At 41.3% G+C, this 19,489-nt stretch overlaps 1 protein-coding gene across 1 annotated transcript in view; it reads right to left on the bottom strand.

Annotated features, from left to right (window-relative positions):
* Positions 1 to 6,986: 6,986 nt before the first annotated feature.
* Positions 6,987 to 19,489, bottom strand: part of LOC104956100 (dolichyl-diphosphooligosaccharide--protein glycosyltransferase subunit STT3B-like) — a gene marked incomplete at its 5' end in the record, with an annotated part of 20,315 nt that continues 7,812 nt past the window's right edge. The window contains 3 exons of the mRNA XM_010783542.1: positions 6,987 to 7,010; positions 9,290 to 9,355; positions 17,557 to 17,844. Coding sequence (XP_010781844.1) covers positions 6,987 to 7,010; positions 9,290 to 9,355; positions 17,557 to 17,844 — 378 coding nt within the window. The remainder of the gene's footprint in view (positions 7,011 to 9,289; positions 9,356 to 17,556; positions 17,845 to 19,489) is intronic.

Genomic DNA, 19,489 nt, shown 5'->3' with positions numbered 1-19,489 from the left:
AACCAAAGAGGTTGTATTCTACAGTGTGCCTGAATGTAATCATTGCGTAGGTGTGTAGTGTGATTATGGCGTCCCGTTGGATGTGACGTCACCTGAACAGGACATCGCACGCTCACTGCTTGATAGCGCGGGAAGGTCCGTTTACGCCGGTTGTTAAACAACATCGTTATGGGGAAATGCAAGTTTGCGTCCAAATGGTTGGAAGATAAGGAGGAAGGTCAATCAATACTGTGTATAGTAAATGTGAGGTAAAGTGTGTCGCCAATGTAACCGGTTAAAACTCCAAGTGGCGATGAGGTCTTAAAATGTATGGAAAGGGTCTTCAAAAAGCTCTTACATTCGACTTCAGGATTCCTGCATATACCCTGTGATAAGTAACCGAATAACACGAAAGCCTCCACTCAGCTTGGTGACCTTGTTTGAAATAAATAAATGAAGAATGTTTGATCATATGAAATTCAGCAGTCCGACTGACATTACTATTTGAATGTGTGTGTTCCAGGTGTCCGCATGGGGAGGTTATGTGTTCATTATCAACCTGATTCCTCTGCACGTGTTTGTGCTGATGCTGATGCAACGCTACAGCAAAAGAGTCTACATCGGTAAGCTACACGCGCACACACATTTACTTGAAGTACTTGATGTCTAAAGCACCCCCACAAACTGTTGTTGAAATTGAAACTGACAGTCTTTTCAGATCCTCTTCCATTAGAATAGAATTGTATGCAATAAACGGAACAAAAACCACCAGTCCTTCAGTTGTGTTTCCCAGCATCGTTGCCTCAGCATTTGACCCTGAAACGAGCTCAAATGCTTGTGCTCATCTTTCACAACCGTAAGCGTTCCATCATCTGCAGTTCAGACATCCACACACCCACACACCACTTAACAGTAAACGCAGCCACCTACTACCTGATCTATACGTTTTATTGTGTGCAAATACGAGAGGCAGAACGCTGGTGGAGAGGGTAGGCTTATTATTCCAGCGAACATCCCAGTGTCACAGCACAGCACCAACCAGCCTTGGCACATTGTGTGTTGGCTCAAAGAACCACCACACATTCGTCCTCAGCTTGAATACGAGCTCGCGACAGGCACTTCTGTTGGGATCAAGAAAAAAAACCACGGTGTAAAGTATATTTTTCACATGATTATATGTTGTATCTATTGTAACTGCAAATCGTGGTTCTTAAGAGGTTTGAAAATAAATGACGGTCTCTCCACAGTGAGATGGTTTTGACCTACCTCTGCTCCAGCTCCAAACTGTTATTCAGCCATGACATTGCACTTGGCGGTGCGGCGCTGTTATATGAAGTGGAAAACATCCCTTCTTTGTTCCTCAAAGATGTCTGCCGCATAAATATCATCCTGCAACTTCATGCACCTTTTGGTAGCTAATGAGAGATGGAGAAATATGTCGACACGAGGTGATGGAAAAGACATTAGGTCCTTATGCGCGTCTCACATTGCTCACCTTCTCTCCTCTTTTACATATTGCAGCTCCCCTCTTTAGAGCCAGGTGTCTCTCTCACTAAGAGGGAACATGAAAAAAAGAAAAGAAATCCCAGTTTAATAAAATGCCTCACGGTCTATGTTCCCTCACATTTCATCTCTCCCTGTCTTGAGTCAATAGCAGATGTGTGAGTAAGAGTTAGCTGAGGGCGACCACAACTTCTTCAAAAACCAGGCTCACTCTTCAGGAAGAGTATGAAATCTTAATTAAGATGGTGCGTCTGCGAATCGGTCCCCCCCCCCAGCTACAAAGGTGGGAGTCGCACTGTTCTCAGCACCGTCGTCACACTCCAGGCCTCCCGTCACACCGCACAGAGCACAGTAAATGACATTAGATTAGGTATTTTGTATTTACTCACTCAAGAGTAAGGCCGTGGAAATCAATAGACTTGAAATACTTCTGTTGAGGTTGATTTCCCTTAGAAGCATCCAAACTGGAGTAGTGGAACAAAATGGAAGGTTTATAGTGCAGTATGTTATTTTGATTGCTTTATTTCTCATTTTGTCTCTTCTGTGTTTACAGCTTATAGCACTTTCTACATTGTGGGTCTCGTCCTGTCGATGCAGATCCCCTTTGTGGGCTTCCAGCCAATCAGGACCAGCGAGCACATGGCTGCTGCCGGTAAGTCTCACTCTCTCTCCTTCCAGAGCAGCTGATCCGGCGTTTCTTCTTAGATGAAGAAGTTCACTTCTGGAAAGTTTGAAGATGAGTGTCGTTCAGAGTGCACTGATGATGTCAGCGGTTCTTGGAAAATATCACTGCCTTATTTTTTCCAAGTTATGACTCAATAATACCTTTATCACCAAATGTCAGAGCTTCTCACAAGTAAGACACATAGCAGCCATCAACTTTACTGTTATTTTCATCCTCGTCCTCCTGTATCCTACCATCTAGTGTGTGATTACATTCACACATATTTTCCTCTGGAGTTGGAGGGTATTTATTTGATCTCACTAAATGTTGCATTTTCAGAAAAACAGTTTACCATACTAACTTTATTAGATAATATGTTGCTGTTTACAACTTGATCTGCTGCCCATGCCTGGCAAATACAATCTATTCATTCAGGTTTGATGGCATATTTTTATTTTCTAAAAGATAGAGTTGTTTCAATGCTTACCTTGAATAACATCAAACATGTTTTGACATCATATGGAACAATCCTATTCCAAGTTACATAAGTTTCTGAACTGACTGAAGTCTTTATCCAAGGACACGTAATCACAATACAGAGATTGTATTCATGTTCACTTCTTCCAACTCTCCTGATGTATGGTGCAACACAAGAGAGAGGTTAAGGCTGACTGCTGTCGCTCGCGTATTAAAGGTGTGACTTTACATAAGCCACTCGCTTGTTATCTAAAGCACCTCACACTACCATGGATGCACACACTTTAAGATTGTTTGGCTGCAGCGGGCTTTGAATCCCCTAGTGCTGACAGTGTTAGTCATACTCTCTGTGGAGAACAAACACAAGACCTCCTCAGAATATATTTACCAAATAGAAATAAGTAAGCCGCTTCACATGCCACCCATATGGGTTTAGCACTTTAAGTACTTTTCATTTTTGGCTTCTGCTTAGTTTATTAAAGCTTGTTCAGTTTCGCCACTCAACAGTGGGCCCATCTGCTGCCTGGCGGCACGAGTGGGTGCGTTTTGTATGTGCATGATTTGTGTGTTTATTTACATCCAGATTGTGAGAGGACTCGTTGGCAGCTTTAGGACGCCAAGCAGCACCTTTTTGGAGAATTGTCTTAACACTGCAGCAGGCTGACGATGAAGTGTCCCTGTTTCCTGGTGTTTGTACAACACAAACCGCATCACGAGAGGCACTTAAAGAATGTACCATCAAAATCTCCTCTGCCTCTCACTTTTCGGCTCCCTGCTCTCTTTGAGTGTTTTTTTATGTCATTTGGGTAGCAGCTGCTCGGAACATCTGGTTGTAGCATCCAGGGAGCACAGTGGGAGACAGGAAGAGAGTGACAGAGCCGTGGAACTGTCCATAGCGCTGAGAATGTCACTCCCTGAGGCGGGGGNAGCCAACATGAAGGCTATTAAAAAGTATTAAACGGCATTTTCCAAGGTATTACATTTTGTAGCTTGTTTTCAATAAGTATATAAATTGTCCAAAGAGGTAACCTCTTTGGACAATTTATATACTTATTGAAAACAAGCTACAAAATGTAATACCTTGGAAAATGCCGTTTAATACTTTTTAATAGCCTTCATGTTGGCTTAATGGATTTATCAAATTTTAATACTTTTTAAGACCCCGCGGACCCCCTGTATCAGCTTTGCAGGAAACATGACAGGTTTGCCTGGAAACCTCAAACTGAAAGCAGACCTGAAGATAAACGGTTATCACAGCGCTGCTACAATATGTTGAAATTGTTGGCGAAGGAAACCAAAAGGTCTTTGTAACGCGTATTTTTTTCCGTGCAGCTGTGGCCGAGGATCCTACACTTAACAGAAGGTTGGTACATGTCGAAGTGTCCTTGGGCAAGATACTGAACCTCAGTGGGTGTGTGTGTCAATGTTTATCACTCCTGATAAGCAGGTGGCACCTTATACTGTGCAAGTGTGTGAATGGGTGAGGACTGGCTTATGTTATGAATCACTTTTATGCGTCTGCTAGGATAAGAGAAGCTCAATTCAAAAGTTCTAATGAATTCCATTCTCAAACATCATTCTAATCAAATAGAGAGTAAGTACGGATATAAAACAAGTGACCCCTGCAAAAAAGAAAATAATGAAAAGGCCTTGAATAGCATTATCCAAGAGCAGCCATCGTACTGCTTCTGCACACACTTATTAAAACCTGACATATAAAGAATCTATAAAAATGCAATCGTACTTTTCATGCTGGATGCACCGATATAGGCTCGGCTAAAATGATACCTAAACTGTTTTTGAGCAATGCTAAATATCACAACGCTGGGTTTCGGACTGTTAAAGAGCTTTACAAAAAGAATCATTGACAAGTTTTCAAGTACCAGCAAAAAGGTAAGTGTGAGAGCACTAGACAGGCAGAGAGGAGAGCTTAGAAGGGTTGTTGAGATAGAGAAAGAAAGACAAAGGGAAAAGTTATAAAGCATTAGAAAGTGCAACCGAGAAAGAGGGAGAGACAGCAGAGCATGCATTACACAGGAAAAGGGATTGCATGAGAGCAACATTTGATCCTTTATTCACAACAGCTTGCCATAAAGAGCCACATTGCACCTGCTCAGTACGATGAGGAGCATTCATAACTCTCCTGCAGTCTAAATCAGTTCCATGCTGAACGACTGGAAGCAATTACATTTTGGCAGTGGTTAGCATCTTTTCTCTCAGATGGTGACAGCCAATTAGTGACATGGGGACAGTGTCTCCAATGAAAACCAGAAATGACTTGAACTACAGACTCACAGACTGATCCAGTCTTTGTAGCTGACTGACTTGGAGCTGACTACAAATAGAAAAGTGGAAACGCAGAGTGCGGCGCCACTGTGGATACAAAACCATAACACTTTTCAATTTCTAGTGAGTATGTATGATACAGAAAGAGGAAAGAGGAAAGAGGAAACTGCAATTCAACCCCCTCTTCTTCTGCATTTGATCAAAACTGGCTGCAGGCACAAAGACAAGATGGACTCCATGTCACAAAAACCATGCCAACCAAATGTTTTAAAAATATTGATCCCTCTGAGTTAGACTCTGGCGTCATTAAGGGGCATTATTGACTTAGAGTCAACATTACATGTAAGGCTCGTTTTCCCTTGGAGTATAACTGGGTTTAGAGGTTTAATGCCATGGTGGAGAAATGGAAGATAGTGATCGAAAATATTCCCATGGTTACTATTTCCAAGGGTTTAGGAAAAATAAAACCGGGCTTGTCATGGGTTTTAAAATAGCTCACTTACCAAATGTGTATGATAGCGGTCAAAATATGGCTTTAGTTGAGAAAATGTATACATTTCTTTTTGTGATGTATGGTATTTAGCAGCAGCTTGAACATATCAAAAGCACAGTGGTGCTATAACTTAAGATTAACATAGTAGAATGTTCACATTAATATTGCATACATGTTCATATTTACAGTGGGGCAAAAAAGTATTTAGTCAGCCACCAATTGTGCAAGTTCTCCCACTTAAAAAGATGAGAGGCCTGTAATTTTCATCCTAGGTATACCTCAACTATGAGAGACAGAATGAGAAAAAAAAAATCCAGATAATCACATTGTCTGATTTTTAAAGAATTTATTTGCAAATGATGGTGGAAAATAAGTATTTGGTCAATAACAAAAGTTCATCTCAATACTTTGTTATATACCCTTTGTTGGCAATGACAGAGGTCAAACTTTTTCTGCAACACAGACTTTCAACTCCCTCCAAAGATTTTCTATGGGGTTGAGATCTGGAGACTGAATAGGCCACTCCAGGACCTTGAAATGCTTCTTACGAAGCCACTCCTTTGTTGCCCGGGCGGTGTGTTTGGGATCATTGTCATGCTGAAAGACCCAGCCACGTTTCATCTTCAATGCCCTTGCTGGTGGAAGGAGGTTGTCACTCAAAATCTCACAATACATGGCCCCATTCATTCTTTCCTTTACACGGATCAGTCGCCCTGGTCCCTTTGCAGAAAAACAGCCCCAAAGCATGATGTTTCCCAGCCTGGTGCAGGTCTACAATTTTGTTTCTGGTGTCCTTTGACAGCTCTTTGGTCTTGGCCATAGTGGAGTTTGGAGTGTGACTGTTTGAGGTTGTGGACAGGTGTCTTTTATACTGATAACGAGTTCAAACAGGTGCCATTAATACAGTTAACAAGTGGAGGACAGAGGAGGCTCTTAAAGAAGAAGTTACAGTTCTATGAGAGACAGAAATCTTGTTTGTTTGTAGGTGACCAAATACTTATTTTACTGAGGAATTTACCAATTAATTCTTTAAAAATCAAACAATGTGATTTTCTGGATTTTTTTTTTCTCATTTTGTCTCTAATAGTTGAGGTATACCTAGGATGAAAATTACAGGCCTGTCTCATCTTTTTAAGTGGGAGAACTTGCACAATTGGTGGCTGACTAAATACTTTTTTGCCCCACTGTATGTTACCCTTCTCAGTTCAGCGTGTTAGCATGCAATTTACACGTTTTTAAAGTCAGATATCAATATGTACCGTGATATGGCAACGGTATCTTTGATTCAGGAAACTCTACAATGCAACCTGAGAGCAGATTTACCTCCAGTTTTGGGATCATGCCAGCACAATCAACCAAAAGAAAAAGCTGCCATCTGGACATTTTACAGGACTACACAGAGATGAGTGCTCAAGACAGAAAAGCAAGGCTGTGTGTAAGTGTGCAAGAACAAGCACTATTTCAAATGATGGCTCAAACTGCCAGGCCTTTGCCCGAGCCACAGGCCATCAGCTGAGGGCAGGATTTCGAAAATGTTTGGGGCAACGTCTTTTAGTCGTTATCACTCTGTATTTCAAACCGGGCTTATCTGATGACCGCAAGGCCACTCTGAAGACGATATAGAGAACACAGCATGCAACAGGAAGAAGGGTTTTACTCTGCTCGTGTGTGTGTGTGTGTGTGTGTGTGTGTGTGTGTGTGTGTGTGTGTGTGTGTGTGTGTGTGTGTGTGTGTGTGTGTGTGTGTGCGTGTGTGTGTGCGTGTGTGCAAGTGTTTGTAGCCTGATGCGATTTATTCTTGTGCGCTTACCCAACACCAACAGTGACTCTCTGGATCATTAGAAACACTTTAAGATGACATTGAGAATAAAAGACCCTTAATGATACAGGATGAACAAAAAGGTTACTACCCTGTGTGTATGTATTCTACATACAAGTCTGGTAGTGATAGCTTCTTGGGAATAGGCCAGTTTCCTGCTCACAATGGAACTCTAATACTAACCAATTTTCCGATTTCAGATCAGATTTGCGCTCCGATTGTCAGGAGGGGTTAATTGGGGATAAATCTGTCAAAAACGTAGCACCTTAAAGTCAACAGCCATGCTAGGAGATCTTTCTCGCTGTACTTTCAGCTAAGCACTACAAAGTTAAAGAAATATTTTACATTTTTAAACAAAGGGACATATTTTTAATCACCACAGGAGTCTTCTGTTCTGGGCATTTAATCAATACTTCATTAAGCAAAGGAGCTTTTGGTGTTACAGGGTTTGTGCTCGAGGGGACTTTGAAGGCTTTAGAGAGGAAAGTAAGCCAAAGCTTTGGGAATGAGTGCAGTGCATCTGCTTTTGCTCTGTCCTCTGTTTACCCCTCACTCCACCCTCACCCCTGGAGGGATGAAAGGAGGATGCTGTGCAGCTGCCCGAATGGTTCCTGTGGCTTCTGTCCATCAGTGAGGTCCTACTGTGCTGGATCCCTGTCTTAATCTTCTCCCCCTCTGTCCCTGCTGATAGTGCTAATATTCAGGCAGGGGGATCTGTCCCTCTCCGTCTCCATATCTGCTTTACAAGTGTCACATTCAATTAATTCCTAACAAGAAAGGTAGCCTTGGCTTCATCCTGATTAAAATGAGGGTGTAAGGTGATAAAGAAAGGACGGGTCAACAAGTGGATGCAGTGCTTGGTGTGTGGACCAAAGGGGACAGTGGAGGCGTTTAAGATGGAGAGACATACAAGACTAGTTTGCTGCTCACTGCCAGAGGACTCATCTGCTTCAGTGGGTGGGCTGCAGGTACAGTTCAGAGAAACATCAAATCACAGAGGAAGGGAGAGAGAGGGTGTCAGGGAGAGGAAGTGGTATTAAGGAGAATGAAGCATGGAGACTTAATGTTCCCATTGCAAGTGAGGAAGTTACGCATCCCATCTCCTTATCATTTCTTTCCATCTCTCTGTCCACCATATCCTGTCCCCCCTTATCTTTCCACACCTCTCTTTATCCTTTTGTCTGTGCCTTTTCTCCATTTTCTGTTTTGTCTCCAATTCTATTCATCTTTCCACCACTCCTATATCTCCCACCTCCTCTCCACGCCCCTCGCGCTCTGTGGCCCAGTGTGATCGATAAAACTGGACTTCGGTAATCTGTTTTATTTGATATCTGTCTGGAAGCCGGCCACTGAGATTAAGCCTGGAATGAGCAAGAAGCTGGAGGTTTTCATTGGCACTCGGGCTCCCTCAGACACGCAAACAATCTGGCGCTGAGGCAATGCGCACGGATCGACATTTTACCTCAACTCTCTCATCAATCCCCTGATGGGTTTCTGCCTGAAATCATAAATAATGCAGACAAGAGTCGCTCCTCCTATTTTTACAATCCTTGCCATGTGCTTTCTGGACAGAGAAACCCTCTCCCCACCCCCCCCCAATACTACCGTCACGGAAGCACAGTTAATTATAAAGAATTTGAAACTAGCTCTTAATACATATAAAGTTGGATTGTTTGGAGAAACATGCTTTTTAACTCTAGTTTACCAGAGACACTTGCATGGCATTCATTTCAGAGTAGGGAAGAAGTCTGGTGAAAGTGACAACGCATTTTTACTGAAAACAAATAACACCAAATCCCTTGTTGCTTATGGTGAACAGATGTTTATGACGTTGCAGCTTTTTTACACCAAGCTTTTTTATTTCTGGATAAAAGCTGAAAACAACAATTGATTGAAAAGGTAAAAAAACAAAACAGTGGCTCAGGCTGACAATCCCTGTTTCAGTTCCACAAGGGTGGTTTTGTTGCACAGCAGTGAAACATAAACAAAAGCAAAAATAAACACAAATCACATAAACAAGTCATATATTTATAAATGGTAAAATGGCAATACAAGTTGAAATCACTCACCATATAGAAGTATGAGAGACAACAGCCAATAGCCCAGAATACAGATCCCGTCTTCACCGACTTCACCTACAAGAGAAACAAAAGAGAATATGCTTTAAATATATCTAAAGATGCTTCATGTAGACTCAAAGTTTAGGGACATTAGAAACTAAAGCATCCTAGGATGAACCTTATCATAACATGGCATGAGGTTTGTTTTTCTAAAGATCTGGATCTACTTTTGTTTGCCAAGCCATTATCCCATTGAAAGCTTTATTTACATTGTGATTCACCAGATTTGAGTGAGTCACGACATTCGGAAACTAAAGTGAAATGAAATGTGTGTGTGTGTACAACAAATGCACACTTAAGATGGAGCGAGTGTGCTACATTCACATTGTGTTAGTCTTTAAAAAGAAGTTTATTGATCACAGTTTAATGATCATAGAGGGTGTAGAACATTCATCTGTGGGGAGAGAAGCTCAGTCTAAGCCGACAAAAGCATCTTGTAAACAAGCTTTCTTTCCCGCCACAGGCCGATAAAGCAGGCAAGAGTGCACATTAACATTTACAAAAAGAAACACACAGATAATGAAAAAGTTGCACGCGCACACGCACACAGATACACATTTAAATGGTGCTCTTTCCAGTCAGATGGAGGAGGGGAGGGTGTCATGTAGCATAATCATATCCAACAAGGCCTGAGATCTTCTGATGGGGGTGGATCAATGATCGTGGACCAAGATAGTCTCGACTTGCCTGAATACCCAGCAGAGCGTCACGGACGGACAGATCAATTCAATACACGATAACAAACTAAAACGTCCTCAAGCAGTGCTTTATGTTGAGCAGGGCCACAGTAAGTAGGTCAGTGGTGACCTAATTATCATTCTCTCCTGTACCAAGGTGCAGCTCTGCTTGTTTTATGGCCTCTTTGCTCTGTTTGGGTCAACAGTACTAAAACTATGAGATTTATTTGTTCTATGCGAGAAGTGGGTTGTTTTAATATTACAAGCAAAGGTCAATCATTTTAATTAAATCTGGAGCATATAAATCATATTTTGTCACATCCCAGAAACCTTTACAGCTCCAACTCCCTACTGTTTGTGTTCTGGTCCTGTGACTTCAGTATAGAGACACTCTTCGTAAGTGTATCTGGGATTTATACAAAGCTATATTTACTGTATCTAGGGTGACTTCAGTATTTTTCAACCGAGACGATATTTTCAGAATGTAATCTTGTTGGGCAATTTCCACAAATAGTACTTGTTTTCTTTGCCACTGACGGGCTGACATTGTTGTTGTAAGTCTCTGACAATATTATGGAAAGGACCCTACAGAGAAATAAAATGGTTTTTATCTACTTCCCCTTAATCCGTTCCGTTTGTCATTGTTTATAACCTAGTCTCGCTCAAGGAGAAAGTTTTTTTTTTAAATGTCATGAGAGGGTACGGACTCATTCCCATTGTTGAAATCCGCTAAACATTCAGCCGTGACATTGACAATCTTTTAGCTAACGCTTTCTGTACCACTACACACTATAACAACACCAGCAATCCTCTCTCCAAATCTCCTTGGCCTTTGAAAGACACAATATCAAACAGACCGGATGCTAAATTGGAAGGCTGTATTATTAGACTACATTAGTTTAAGCAAGGTGTTAACTGGCAATTGAGTGTACATTGCCAAAGGCACAACCCCCATTACACTTTTCCCATAAATAGCTCCATGTTCAGTCTTTGCTTCTATTGTTTGAGAGTGAAAACAAGCGTGATAAGGATGACAATAGTTTCTGTGCAAGCTGATGTGTTCTCTTCAGACAATATTCCCACTCAAGCTGAGCCAAAGCTAGCGTGCAGCATTGCGTTGTCCTTTCAGAGGCATGTGGCAACTGGTGCCTTAACCTCCTTTTCCAACTGCCCCAGTCTCCACTATCTTTGTCAAGAAACACACAAGTCACACAGCGTGGTGCCTGTCCAGCTAATTAAATGTGAGCCTGAAAGAAAGAGTGGAATTACTGTTACAACAATGTAGGCATGGTGCATGGGGCTGGAGCAAGGCAGCAGTGTGACTGTGTGTCTGTGTTTATGTAAAGAAGAGCTGTGATGTTAAAAAAAAGCGTCTCTCTTGGGTGTGAGGGGGATTCAATTATAGATTATGGGAGGGTTTGCAAGTAAGTGTGTGTGTGTGTGTGTGTGTGTGTGTGTGTGTGTGTGTGTGTGTGTGTGTGTGTGTGTGTGTGTGTGTGTGTGTGTGTGTTGGGTAAACACAGATTAAGCGAGTTGAGTTGAATGGGTTATTAGCGTATACATTGAAGGAGTCGAGTAATGAAGATTGGACTTGGACTTAAAAGAGTGTGCATTTTTGCCACATGGAGAAAAGAACGAAGTGTAAAGAAGGAGAGGGAAAGAAAGAACGAGCAATAATGAGATACAGGAAGAAAGAGCAAGACGCGATGAACAAGAAAGAAAAAGCCGAACGCAGCTATAACAAAACAATGGGAGGGACAAAAGGAGACAATTAAAGGGAGATGAGACGGAAAAAAACACGGAGGGTAGAAAAGTAAACGCAAAGACAAATGTGGGTGAATGAGACTGATAATGGGAAGCAGTGGTGCATGGCCGCGATGATTGTTTTTCAGGGCCCTTGCCAAATAGAACAGAAGACACGAGAGGTGGTAGGTGAGTGGAGGGGGATTTTTTTGATGGCACTGCTTGGCTGATGACACATCACCTGAAGAGGCAGTGATGGCTGCTGCAAGGAACACCTGCTTCACTTTGAGACGTATTGTCCGTACACACAGGGTGACAAGAAGCCATTAGAACAGCGTAGTGACAGATGTCCCTCATACACATTTCCTGTTCCTAAATCTAATAGTACCGGAGGCAGTTTTCGGATTGGTCTTCAAAACTTAAAAGGTGAGGTTCGGGGGATCGTTCAAAGTAAAAAATGATTTGAGGTAGACAAGTGGAAAAATCTTATATTATATGTCTTAGAAGTTAAACAACACATTTGCTCTTTGGTTAATGTTTACAGGTGCCATATTCCCTATACTATGTCTTTGGAATACTTGCTGTAAACATAAAGAAAGTCTACCTGTCTATATAAAGAGGCTGACAAACATTATGATTGTTGGGAAGATAACCTTTATCATTTAGGTGTAATCCTTTTCATGATTTACTCATTAGTGATATTTATACTATTTCAAACATTTAGAAGAAATGAAACTTTGGGATTAGAGCGCATTAGTTCATCATTATTGTATAAGGCAGTTCATCCAGATTTCAGTGACGAGACCTTAATTTCACCCTTTACACTTTTCACTTGTTCTACAGAGCTTGCAGTGCGTGTTGCCCGACTCTAAAATCTAAATGTCTGACATCTCTTTGTTCATTTGCTCTATATGCAGACATTTGAATATTTTTAGTATTGTCAACTCACACATGAGTTTTCTAGCGTTGCAAAGTTACATACTGCTCTCAAACATTTTATATGGTGGTGGAAACAGCTGTTGAATGTTGGGTGTAGTTCTTTGTTGGTGTCAGTAATCTGAGTGTATTCTAATCTAAAACTAAAAGATACAACGGTTTGATTCAAATATTGTTTAGAAGTCTCTGCAATGCCAGTGATTTTAAATGATGTATGGTTTGAATGATTCACATATAAAAGCCAGTATATACAGATGAGCATAATGCACATTTCCTAATTGTGTTTGGCTTCCAAATATGCACTGCATGTTTGAGGTTGTAAACTGTCCCATTGACACCATCACCTGTTTGGTTAGACTGTCGCACACAAAGCACAAAGCCAGATGTGTTGTTGCAGGACAGAAACTGTAAACACACCTGGCATGCTCAGCCAGCCACCTGGACACCATACGTACGTCATTGCCAGGTCAGCAACAGTTAGATAATTGTCTGCCAGCTGGATGCATAGTGACCAATACCACCATGAAACCGAACCACACGTAGACATGCACCCATGCACAATTTGTCAAAGTGACATAAACTGGGATGGCTGAATGCTTGAACAGATAAAAGCTCCCTTTCAACCCGGAGGCAACTTTACTTCCAAGCTTGTTACTGTGTGACAAATAGCGCTGAGGCATGGCATGAGGAAATACCTGTATCACTACCTGGATAAAAGGCTTCACTCTGCAGCATGTCTTTACGCTTGAGCATAAAGGGAAATCAATGCCTTGAAGCAAAAATAAAAATTGGACAAATAGCCTAGTAGCTACTCATAGTACCATTCATTGCCTTTGGGAAGCAACATGTAAGCTGTTCACTCAGTACCCACTTGAATGAGGACTGTTAGGCACTTACAGTTCCAGTTTGCCTGTCTAACATTGGTGACTATTATACAAATCTGTGTGTGTAGGAACCGACTCTGTAGTTTTCAATGAGTTAAATGAAAGTTAAATAATACATCTAAAGTGAACCTTGCAACATGCAGTTTTATTCAAAAATAACTTGAAAGAAAAATGATAAAAAAGAAAACGAGAATAAAGTACATTTTCAAAGGTTGATGCCTTTTTACAACTGATGTTTCTATTCGTATAATTGCCAATGCAGATCAAGAGTTTGACAGCATCTACAACAACAATGTTATGTTTCACTTCATCCCCTTAGAAAGAGACATTTATTTTGCAAACACAGATCATTTGCACAACATCAAGTGCAAAAACCTCAATTTCCATTGAAGAAATAAACATTTGTGAAGATAAAAACATGACCTTGTATTTGGCATGTGGAAGGCCTTGAATATGTAACTGTGTGCTTTGCAGTATTTGAAACTATCAGCTGCAATGATCCACAGTCATTTTTCACAAGTGTGTCTTGATTTAAGGTGGTTAGAAACAGCTTTTAATTGGTTCATTCAAAAGTATTGCTGCCTCTGGCTCGGACCATTAGATGACATGAGTCGTTTTAGAATGACACAGGTAAGACAGAATATTTTTCAATGAATGCTGAAGTGTAAGGTAATATGGCCTTTCAAATGTCTGCAATAATGTGGAAGTCCTGTGGGTCTTGCTCAATCTCATGCTATGATGATACCCTTTAGCAGCTGCAGGCAGTTGTGTTGGAACGCTGCAGGTATGAAGCAATGAAGTGGAGTTTGATTCGCCTGCCTCATCTCTGTAACTCTGGGTGATGTGAAAGAGCCATGAATGACCTATTTATATCAAATTAGGCAGCTACTTTATGGTTGATCAATAATAGGCATTTGGCTTATTTGCATGAACTTCCAATAAGATAAAGCTATCATATCATGGCATACTGTTTTTAAGGTAATACCAAAAGCTTCTGAGCTAAAAAAAAAAGCAAAAAAAAAAAAAGCATTTGAAAATAATATATTAATATACTTGCATTACACCTGTTGCTCAGGTTCACGTTACATGAATAGACACAAAGAAGCATTACAAAGGAAACAGTAGTAAGTGAGGGTATTTCTTTGGTTATTCCTAATATTTGTAAAAGCAACGATAAAGATCATAATGCCAGGGACTTATGTTTACTAAGAATGATGACATGTATGACATGTTCTCACTGCTGCACGCATGTTGGGGAGATTGAATGCCTTACAGGGGAATGCAGCTGGCTTCTTGTTGGTTCAGTCCTATCAAAGTGGCTAATTGCAGATCAATTCCTTAATATCACCTAAATTAGCTGCTTGATCCCTTTTGCATTCATACATTGACAATTACATTGGAATTTGACATCCATATTCATTCGACACCTGCTCAGGTTTACTGTGCAGGTGTGAAATGTTTTCACATGGATAACTGTAATTGCTTCCCTCAACTCTTAGTTATATTCTATCATTGCAATCAACAGACACATGTGGCCATTTTGCTGAAAAAAATCATTGTATAGACTCCATGAGATGACAGGATAATGTTGTACTCAGAAATATGCCCAAGGCGTTCTAATTATACACAGTAATAACCATGCATTTAGAGTTTTCATCCAGCAATGCCCCGTACCTCAGTAGCAGAAACATGACCACTTTAACCGTTACATCACGTACCGCCCACAGCTGTTCATTTAAAAGTACATTCTGCATGACAGGAGAAGACATTTGTTAGAAGTCTATGTCTTTCAAGTCCAGCGCTACAGCATTAACAGCAAGGAATTACAATTCATGTATCATTAGTCTCCACTAGCGCCCTGTTTCCACTTGCATTAAGTTGAAGCCACTAATGATTCCCTTAAGAGTAGCAACTAGCCTGGCAGTCACCTACCTGAATTCTCAAGTGTATCAGACATCTTCTCCACTGGGATGCAACAATGAATGACAAAAGTCCTGCTGTCACTGCTAGCCAAGAAAGTTGAATTCAAGTGTTTATCTTGTATGTCACCTTGGTTTGTAACGACTTACCTAAACTCCAAATCCCTTTCGGATTTAAAGATCCCAGTTGTTTATTACTTTGTGCAACAATTAACCTTGTAACATCTCATTTCAGATTGAATGTCCGACTGATGGTTGAGGCTCTAATGTTCAAAGGGTCCTCTTTGTTCTACTTTATCTGGGATTGTTGGCACGTTGCCTCCTATTAAGGAAACGCACACAACATTTGCTTTGTCTCCTTTGCAAGGGATAGTGCTGGGAATTAATTGAAAGCAAGTTTTGTATTGGCAATTCATGGGTAGTTCACTTCTCTTAAATCGGTAGATGTCTTTAGATCACATGTGTCAAACTCAAGGCCCGGGGGCAAATCAGGCCCTTGGTGGATTTAATTTCGGCCCGCAGGATAATTTTTAATTACTATTAGATCTGGCCCGCCGGTATATTGCACGCAGACCTTCGCTCCATCCTGAGGGTTTCCTCAGCTCAGAGCCTGACCCCAAACATTGATGACCTTGCACCCTAGATGAGACGCCAAGTATCTGAACTAGCATCACAGAGCAGCACACTGAGTTTACATGGATGTTTCCTTCTGCACTTTGTTTCTTGAAACAACAGGGCATGTTTGCTTTTTTCTTTGAGGGGAATAGTTTTTTTTAAGCTGTTGTTGGCCTGTGGAAAAATGTCATCATAAGAAATGAATGCAACTGATTATTTAATGTTTAATGTTGTTTTTATAGGCAATCATTTAAGCTTTGTTAGTTCCAGGTTTAATATGTGCAATAAGTTCATTCCAATAAGTTTTGCAATAAACATTGAACCAGTCCGGCCCTCGACTAGTACCGATTTTTTTATTTTGGCCCACTGTGTATTTGAGTTTGACACCCCTGCTTTAGATCAACAGTTTAGCAGAAGTAGGAACGGAATACTTCTATTTTCACTGGTTGGCTGGAAATATGTTCAATGTTAAATGTCCTTTCAATGTTTTCTAAATCCTGTTCATCATTCTTATTCCAAGTTTATAAACGTAAAGAAAAAGTGGGTATTACTCAACGGGTACAGTTCAATACAGAATGAAATCATCTTCAATACTTGTCAAGATCAATTCTAATAAGAAAGAAGAATGAGTGGGGGAGAGGGGGGGATGTTTGCCAAGCAGATCTCTTCATTTTCACACAGGAATACAAACACACACAAGAGGCATTCATGGTAAGACTATCTGCAGGGCTGTAAGGCAGCTAACAATGGCTGTTTCAGACATCTTTCATCTTTTGTGGAAGACCATTGATCAGACCATTACTCTGTGGTTCGTGCAGACATCCAAGCTGAATTGAAAACACTTTCTCTCCATCAGTGGAATTTATTTATGCGGTCAAGGTCTACTACTTGACAAATTGTGTTTTAATTATCTAAAAGGAAAAATATTACAGATTCTTGTTGAGAACTATGATGGTGCAAACTCAACAAGGTCAGCTGGCCTGCAGGCTGCGTTCACTTTGTGTATTTTAAAAAGGAAGGTAAATTGGGAGGGGGGTTATTCAACCTTTTAAACCATAATATTTTCTAGTCTGCTCTTAAAGGTCATCCTATTGTGAAGGTTGTACTGTGGAGCATACCATTCCCTGGGATCCACATGCTCTGCAAAGATGCCCAGTGTGCCTTTCATCCTCTGGATAAATAATTCAACATCTAAGGTGAGGCCAAATAAGATTGAAAATAGGGCTACATAAAGCCCTTACTGTTGCGGTAGAAATGTTGACATATCTTTCAGCTTTAGAAGCTTTAAGAGGACATGCATCAGGTTTTATTCTGATTCCTAACACCTGAAACACTATTCACAGAAGGTGTGCATCCGCAATAGAAATGACATGTTGGCCTGGATTACAGTTTTATGTATAGCTCCGTATTGCATCTTTCCATCAAATGAAGAGTGTACATACCCAGAGGTAGTAGGTGAATTGCAAGGCGAAGATGGCGATGCCCTCATTGTCGAAAGAGCCTGCAACCGAGCGGGAGATATAGCCAGGGACGATGGCGATGAAGCAGGCCGCCAGCAGCCCTGCACCATGGTTCCACAGCTCCTTCGTCAGCAGGAAGGTGGAGATGGCGGTCAGACCGCTGAACACCGGTGCCAAAAAGACACACACGTCACGGATGTGGACGGTGATGTGGAGCAGGTTAAGCACGTAGTGGATGAGGCCGGCAGTCACCATTAACCCGGGGTAAACCTGAGAGGGGGGGGGGCAGAGAGAGACAGGTTGAGCAAAATAAAGGATGGGCTGGAAGTTAAACTGAGACGCAATGAGAGATGCATGCAATGCTACAATAAGCCTGCTACAGAAAATGTATTGGCAACCATTTTTTTATTTATTGAGGCAGCCCTAGACATAAGCAGAGATGACGACAATTCTGAGGATAACATACATGAGAAAATGACAATCTGCATTATCATTAAGACATTTGATTGACTGAGAAACACAGTCCTTTGGAGCTTATAGATTACATTGTATAAAAAGGCTTAATATGTCCTGCTCCAAGGCTCAAGCAGTTCCTACTGTGTATGATACAACTCAAGTCATCTAGAGCTGTTGTAAACTTGTTTTAAAGCTTATTGATTAAATGTAAGTGAATGGTTGAAAAATCACAATTCCCCTGATCCAAAGAAAGCAGCTCATTGAAATCTGGAACTAACACGTTTGATATTTTTCAAATGACATTCTATTATATACAATATAGCCATTTATACATTTTCTTTGACAAAAAGTCATTATTAATTAAACTCTCTGCTTAGTGGAAGCTGGGGTCTGGTAGGCAAGGCATCAACAAATCTTCTTCAATGAAAATCAAGCATGTCTTGCCTCTTGCCTCTGAAGATTGGACTCTGTCTAATGGAGCTGTTTCCTCTCATTTACAAAACTAGTCTTGTAATAATTAGCCACTCTAAACCCTGTGGGAGGGTCCGGGTCCTGAAAACATTACATAGATGATTGGGAATGTTCATTACAGCGGGCATTGGATGGCTATAACACCTTTGCGCATAATTGAAAGGCACTTCTTGCTAAATTGGGATTCCAAATGCATCACACCGCTTGTTCGTTATGAAAATATCAACGAGGGCTGACAAAAGCTGTTACCAAAAATGCACTTGAGTCATTCAGTCATTGTCCTTATGGCAACAAAGAGCTGTTTATTGGCTTGACAGGCCGCTGTTGTTATGCACTGTCACATTAGAGAAGCCTTTCTTCCTTATCTACAGCTCAGGAGAAAGAGCAACTGACAGCTTTGGGGAGAGGAGGGTGGCTGGGAGTGAGAAGGGGAATAAAAAGGGTGAAGGCAGCTGGACTGGTCTATGCAGAAAAGCACTAAACTGTCACATTCACTGATATTGGCTCGTCCATCTTCCAAACGGTGTGACCCATCCGAGTGCTCAGAGACTTAACGCTATTATACACAATTAATGAGGACTGTCACGATCATCGGTCTGAATGTAAAAAAATGGGGTGGGGACAGGGTAAGGGTAAGGAAAGAAAGGGTAAAATAAACGAGGCACAATGGAGGTGAGAAAAGACAGCCAGACACTTAAAGAAAGACAGAGGCAGACAGTACAGGAGGCTAGATGAAAGATAAAGAAGCAGAGAGGATGAAAGGAAAGACAGGGGCCGTTTCTCAATGTCGAGTAAACCTGCTGCAGAGCCACTATTTCAAGTATACTACGTCATCGAGTGGCGCCGAATGCTGGGCATTTAACATGCCAGGGCTCGACATTAAGGACTGCCCGATGGCCCGGGGCCATCTAGTATTTAGCTCGGGCAATGAAGCCTCACCTGCTGGTTGCCCGATCGGGCAATCTATTATGCCAGTATCATGCAGCTC

The sequence above is a fragment of the Notothenia coriiceps genome, unplaced genomic scaffold, assembly GCF_000735185.1.
Source record: "Notothenia coriiceps isolate Sejong01 unplaced genomic scaffold, NC01 NC01_scaffold00025366, whole genome shotgun sequence".
Lineage (NCBI taxonomy): Eukaryota > Metazoa > Chordata > Actinopteri > Perciformes > Nototheniidae > Notothenia > Notothenia coriiceps.
Note: the sequence above shows the minus strand (reverse complement) of the source record. Positions and strands in the feature narration are given on the sequence as shown.